Source organism: Neolamprologus brichardi, chromosome 3 (assembly GCF_056152115.1).
Source record: "Neolamprologus brichardi isolate AB-2024 chromosome 3, ASM5615211v1, whole genome shotgun sequence".
Classification (NCBI taxonomy): domain Eukaryota; kingdom Metazoa; phylum Chordata; class Actinopteri; order Cichliformes; family Cichlidae; genus Neolamprologus; species Neolamprologus brichardi.
The window spans coordinates 8,754,743-8,760,815 of NC_142106.1; the positions used below are offsets into that span (position 1 = coordinate 8,754,743).

The window sequence follows — 6,073 nt, forward strand, 5'->3', positions numbered from 1 at the left end:
CAGTAATGCGTTATTTGTAACGCATTACGTTTGATTACTTTTAATGCGTTAGTGTAATCCGATTACTTTTTTCAAGTAACGAGTAAAGTAATGGATTACTATTGCAAAAAAAACGTGATTTTTTTTGCGAGAATGTCTCATGACAGTGACGTAAGTGAGTGCGATGTTCGTGACAACAGCTGTGTGCAGATCAACAATGGATCATATATCGAGTGCAGAGAGAGTATGAGCGTGCAGCGTTTAAAGCGTGGAAGTACTGACCTTACTTTGAGTTTGATTCCATAAAAAGTGACAAAAACATTAGTGTCCGTTGTGCGTGGGAAGAAAACTTCTTTTTACAGCAAAAAAAAACCCCTAAACTTCCGAGCAAGCACCGAGTAGCTACGACGTAATGGGAAACTCGCAGAGAAACTCGCGGATTCTTCCACTGACCGCTGCACACCTGCACCAGGATAAACCTCCGCCTACCCCACTCCTGCTTTACAGGTGAAAATAGAGCAACAGGACCGCTAGTCTTTGACTTTATTTATTTTCTGCTGTGTTTTACTTGCATCTATTTGAAAGAATGAGTGTAAACACACAAAAATATATTTTTATTTTATGTGCTGGAATGTGCAGAAAATAGGTTTAAATATTAAACAAATTTCTTCCAGTCAGTGAATGTTGCATATAATTAAATTTTTGCTTGATGCATAAAGTTAAAAGATTAAAACTAATAAAACAAGTTTTAAAAAGAGACTTTTCCATTTGATTACATTTTGTATGATGATTATGTAGAAAAAGTAGAATTGGGCTGAAAGATCTATCACTTTATCACCTATTCAGGTTGTAAATCGTGTTTTTAAAAAGTAACTAAGTAACTAAGTAAGTAATTAATTACTTTTGAAAATAAGTAATCAGTAAAGTAACTGGATTACTTTTTGGGGGAAGTGATCAGTAATTAGTTACTGATTACTTTTTTTCAAGTAACTTGACCAACACTGATTAAAACCCACAGTCGGAGCTTTGTTTAGTGTTTAGTGTTGTCTAGTGTACGGCTTAACAACTCGCTCGTAGCAGAGAATCTCTGTCATGCTTAAAACCTGCTGCACATCAAAGAATCAGTGACGTAGATGAACTTATGATTGTTGCTCTTTATCGTACATGTTGGTGGTTGGTTAACTTGGACGTGTGAGTCCAGAACAGTTCTGTTTGGTAACAATAAAGTCCATCGAATAAATAAATGTTCAGATGGTGGTGATTTTTTTTTACATTACTGTTACTGTAATCACATTACTGTTACTGTAATCACATTACTGTCATTTTATTATTGACAAAATATTAAAGAAATGTTGATGATCTGTTTATATCCATGTTAGTCTTTAAAGTCCAACATCTCCCTCTAGTGGCCATAAATAAACCATGTGTGAGGAAATACATTTATTCATTAACCAAACTACAAGATGTTGACACAAGGGGACAATTGATGTCTCCATTAAACAGATGGATAATTGTTGGCATTCCTGGAGTGGCTTCATCTCAGGAGGTAGAGCAGATCATCCACTAATTATAAAGCTTGTGAACGGATCCCTTGATGCTCCAGTCTGCATGCCAAATATCCTTGGACAACATACAAAACCTAAGTTTTTGTCTGATGCATCCATCAGTTTGAATGTTAGACAGAAAGCACTTAGAGTAAAATTGTGGCATATAAGTACATATAAATATTTACCACAAAAACTCAGATTATGTTGAAAAACTACTTAATGATACATTTTTTAGCTTTTCTAGATAAAAGCTTCATGTTTGAATGTTTTTTTTAAGTTGTCTTTTCACAAAGAAAAAACGTAGCCCTCCACCTCTGTGTTTGAACCAATAGAAAAGCTGGTGCTCAGAGGAAGACGGCTTTACTTGGCACTGGACTGGATGATGCCATCATTCACCTCCTACATCGTTCCCTCTCTCACCTGGAGACCGCTGGGAGATATAATAAAATAGATATAATATAAATAATTATATTTTTTTGATAAGTGAAGTTCACTGAACTGAAAGGAAAATTTGGTTTGATGATGGTTGACATGTTTTCCAAATAGAAGTTTTTCCTCTAGTAAGGAGATACAGGTGCAGCAGAGCATTGCTGGAAGAAATGATCCCAAGGGTGGAATCTCCTGAGAAATCTTCAGAGACCCAGCGAGAAGCAGGGACCATAGCTGACAGCCCAAGCAGGGGTTGAGGTCAAAGGTCATGCTGTTTGGGGACCTACTGGTCATCATGAGAAGATTCTGGAACCACAGCAATGACCATAAAGCTGCATTGGATGGAGAGCTGTGCCACAGGGCTTTCCAGAGGTAATCACGAGGAGATTGTGGACAACAGATGGAGATCTGAAGGATGAGGGGAGCGTTCCAAGCTCCAATCGACCGTGCAGAGAGGAAGTTCAAGGATGGCATCATTATTCTGTGAACAGAAACCAGAAGCTATGGTGGTGACGGGGAATGACTGACAGCAATTTCCTATGAACATCACCTAATGCTGTGTCACTGTGCTATGCATACTTTGACACTCTGAAGAGGGTCTTCCTTTGTGTCATTGTTGTTGTCATTTGCATCATGAACAAGACTGCTGAAGTGACTCAACAGGTGGGGTTATAACAGCAGTAAAATAATTGAATCCAATACCCTTTCCAAAAAAGGTTTTCTGCAGAGACGAAAGGACAATAGAGGAGTCATAAGTACCCCCCACAGGAAGAATGCATGAAATGAGGTGATGAGGGTTGATAGAGGCCATAAAACAGGAGTGCTGACAAAGGCCTGCAGCCTTGAAGATAACTGAAAGCCACATTGACAAACAGCAAAACTAACTGGTATGTTTGTTATACCCATGTCTGCATACATTTGGACTCTGGTCATATAGACAGTGATAGAAACAACTGGAAGAGACATTTATGAAGCTCTGAGGAACTCAAACCACTCTGCATGTGTGATTTACACACCTGGAGGAGATGCACCACAAAGCTGGAATGATTTTGCAAATGTTCATTTCTATGTTTGACTATTAACATTCATTTGCTTACTTGGAGGGAACGATGCTCGTCACAGTTCTCTCCCTCATGCACGAGCAAAACAAAGAGCTCTGGTGACTTGCGTCTTGTTTTTGCCATTGTAGTAGAATTGTCTTGGCGTTCCAGCAATAGGTCTGTGCTAGATGAACGTATCAGCAACCTTCAAACACGTGTGGAGAATTCATTATTTCTTTGAAAGATTTTTGACTAAATAACAGAAAAAAGAAAGTAAGAGAAAGAGATGTCAGAGATGAGTGTCAGTAACACAAAAGTAACACTCAGTGTCATGCAGTGACTTTTACACAACCAGATCAGATGAACCAACTCACACTAAAACATGCATTTTGCTGCACTCTTTACACTTATTTCTTTTCTTTCTGCTCTTTTATATATTTTATAAAACCACAAAAAATATTTTATATCAGCAGCAATTTCTCTCAAACTGCTGCATCACAGCTTTCATGCTCTGACCTGCATGTGAAATGAGAGAAAAGCTCTTTATTAGTAACTTTTACAACTTCTGGCAGGTTAATGTCTGAACTTTGGAGTGAAACACACCCTTAGTTACAAGAAATAACACCACTGTCTGTAACTAAGTGAATCCACCTGAACACCACCTGTGTGTGTGTGACTGCATTACACTCCCACTGCTGGGAACCTGAACAAGAACCAGAACAAAGTCTGAAATAGAAGCTGACAAACAGCTGCACCACCGAGTGACACTTTATTTTATAAACTTCACAACAGGTTTCATGTTGTAACCTGCATGTGAAATGAGATAAAAGCTCTTTATCAGTAGCTTTTACAACTTCTGGCAGGTTAATGTCTGAACTTTGGAGTGAAACACACCCTTAGTTACAGGAAATAACACCACTGAATCTTCTGAGACTCACACTTATCGTTGGACCAAACTAGCAGCTTCCTCTGAGTGAGTCCAGCTACACGAGAGAAAAGTGGAAAACTCCAACACTGCTGCTTCAAGCTGCTGACGCTCCACACATTGAATGTGAGTTTGAGCAAAAACACGACTCAAAGGAAGTTTCAGTGAAGGTGGTAGAGGAGGGAGGGGAGCCAGGACTGACTGTACTTCCTGTCTGCTGTTTTCAGCTTCACTCACAGACTCAATGGCTTCCAGATCAGAGGAGGATCTCTGCTGTCCGGTCTGTCAGGAGGTCTTCAGAGATCCTGTTCTTCTGTCATGTAGCCACAGCTTCTGTAAAGACTGTCTGAAGAGATGGTGGAGAGAGAGACCAACACACGAGTGTCCAGTTTGTAAGAGAAGATCTTCAAAGGATGAACCACCTTTAAATCTGGCTTTAAAGAACCTGTGTGAGTCGTTCTTACAGGAGAGAGATCAGAGAGCTTCAGAGGCTCTCTGCAGTCTGCACTCTGAGAAACTCAAACTCTTCTGTCTGGACCATCAGCAGCCAGTGTGTCACATCTGCTGTGCCTCAGAAAAACACACCAATCACAGATTCAGACCCATCGATGAAGCTGCACAACAACACAAGAAGGAACTTCAGGAAACTCTGGAGCCCTTAAAGAAGAAGTTAAAGGTTTGTGAAGAAGTTCAAGTGAAGTTTGATCAAACAGCAGAACACATTAAGGTCCAGGCCCGACACACAGAGAGGCAGATTAAGGAGCAGTTTAAGAAGCTTCAACAGTTTCTAGCAGAGGAAGAGGAGGCCAGGCTGGCTGCACTGAGGGAGGAAGAGGAGCAGAAGAGTGGGATGATGAAGGAGAAGATGGAGGCTCTGAGCAGAGAGATAGCAGCTCTTTCAGACACAGTCAGAGCCACAGAGGAGGAGCTGAGAGCTGAAGACGTCTCATTCCTGCACAACTACAAGGCTGCAGTGGAAAGAGTCCAGCGCTGCCCCCTGCTGGATGATCCACAGCTGCCCTCAGGAGCTCTGATAGACCAGGCCAAACACCTGGGCAACCTGACCTTCAACATCTGGAACAACATGAAGGACGTGGTCTCCTACACTCCTCTCATTCTGGACCCAAACACTGCTCATCCAAAACTCATCCTGTCTGAAGATCTGACCAGTGTGAGACGAGGAGGAGAGAAGCAGCAGCTTCCTGATAATCCAGAGAGGTTTGATGATTACATCTCTGTCCTGGGCTCTGAGGGCTTTAACTCAGGGACTCACAGCTGGGATGTTGATGTTAGAGACAGTACAGGGTGGACACTGGGTGTGTTTGCAGAGTCTGTGAAGAGGAAGGGAGACATACAGTCTGGATTATGGAGAATATTTTTCTATGAAGGTAAATACTACACAGTCTCACCATCAGCAGACACTGCTCTCTCAGTCCAGAAGAAGCTCCAGAGGATCAGAGTGAATCTGGACTGGAACAGAGGAAAGCTGTCGTTCTCTGATCCTGATACTAACACACACATACACACCTTCACACACACTTTCACTCACAGGATGTTTCCATACATTAACACTGTTGGTAAAGTGAAGGTGTGTCCGTTGAAGGTGTCAGTGTCAGTGCAGCAGATGAGTTGAGGATGATGATATTTCTAATGTTGTTTCCTGTCAGTGAATTGAAGCTGTTAAACTGCAGCTGTCCTCCTGCTGCCTCGTTGTTCCAAAGCTCTTTGTTTCTCTTTTAGTTCTCACTGTTTCTTTCTGTTTCTGCTGTCCACCTTTTCACATGGAAAATCATTTCACTGTTTCTCACTGAATGACTCCCCAAACTAGATTTGAAATTCTATCAAGTTTCTAATCATTAAAAGTGATTCATGTTTCTATTTGATGTGTAAATGGAGATGATTTCGTTTGCTGGGATATGGACTGACATGTGTTGAATGGGAGGAGCAGTTTGTTGTTGTCTTCTTGTCTGTTTATGACAACAATAAATCTATTGTTGAAACAATGATTCATGTTTAACTCCATATATGAAATGTTTCTGATCTTTGAATTCTGTTTGATTAAAGACTTTCTTCATGACACAAATGAGATTTCAGTGTATTAATAGAACTAAATAAGCTCAGAGTTGAAAGGCTGGAGTATTATGTACGTGCTT

General features: G+C 40.7%; 1 protein-coding gene across 2 annotated transcripts; it reads left to right on the forward strand.

The window, feature by feature from the left end:
* Positions 1-4,152: 4,152 nt before the first annotated feature.
* Positions 4,153-5,553, forward strand: LOC148103377 (nuclear factor 7, ovary-like). Of its 2 annotated transcripts, XM_087839121.1 has the most exons (3): positions 4,165-4,401; positions 4,588-4,854; positions 4,888-5,553. In XM_087839121.1, the coding sequence occupies exons 1-3, from the start codon at positions 4,165-4,167 to the stop codon at positions 5,551-5,553; spliced, it is 1,170 nt and encodes a 389-aa protein (XP_087695247.1). The 2 variants fall into 2 exon arrangements, with proteins under 2 accessions (XP_087695248.1, XP_087695247.1); XM_087839122.1 differs by having other exon boundaries at positions 4,153-5,553.
* The last annotated feature ends 520 nt before the right edge of the window (positions 5,554-6,073 follow it).

Coding starts and splice junctions, on each gene's coding strand:
- LOC148103377 (XM_087839122.1), top strand. CDS start 4,165: ATGGCTTCCAGATCAGAGGAGGATCTCTGCTGTCCGGTCTGTCAGGAG.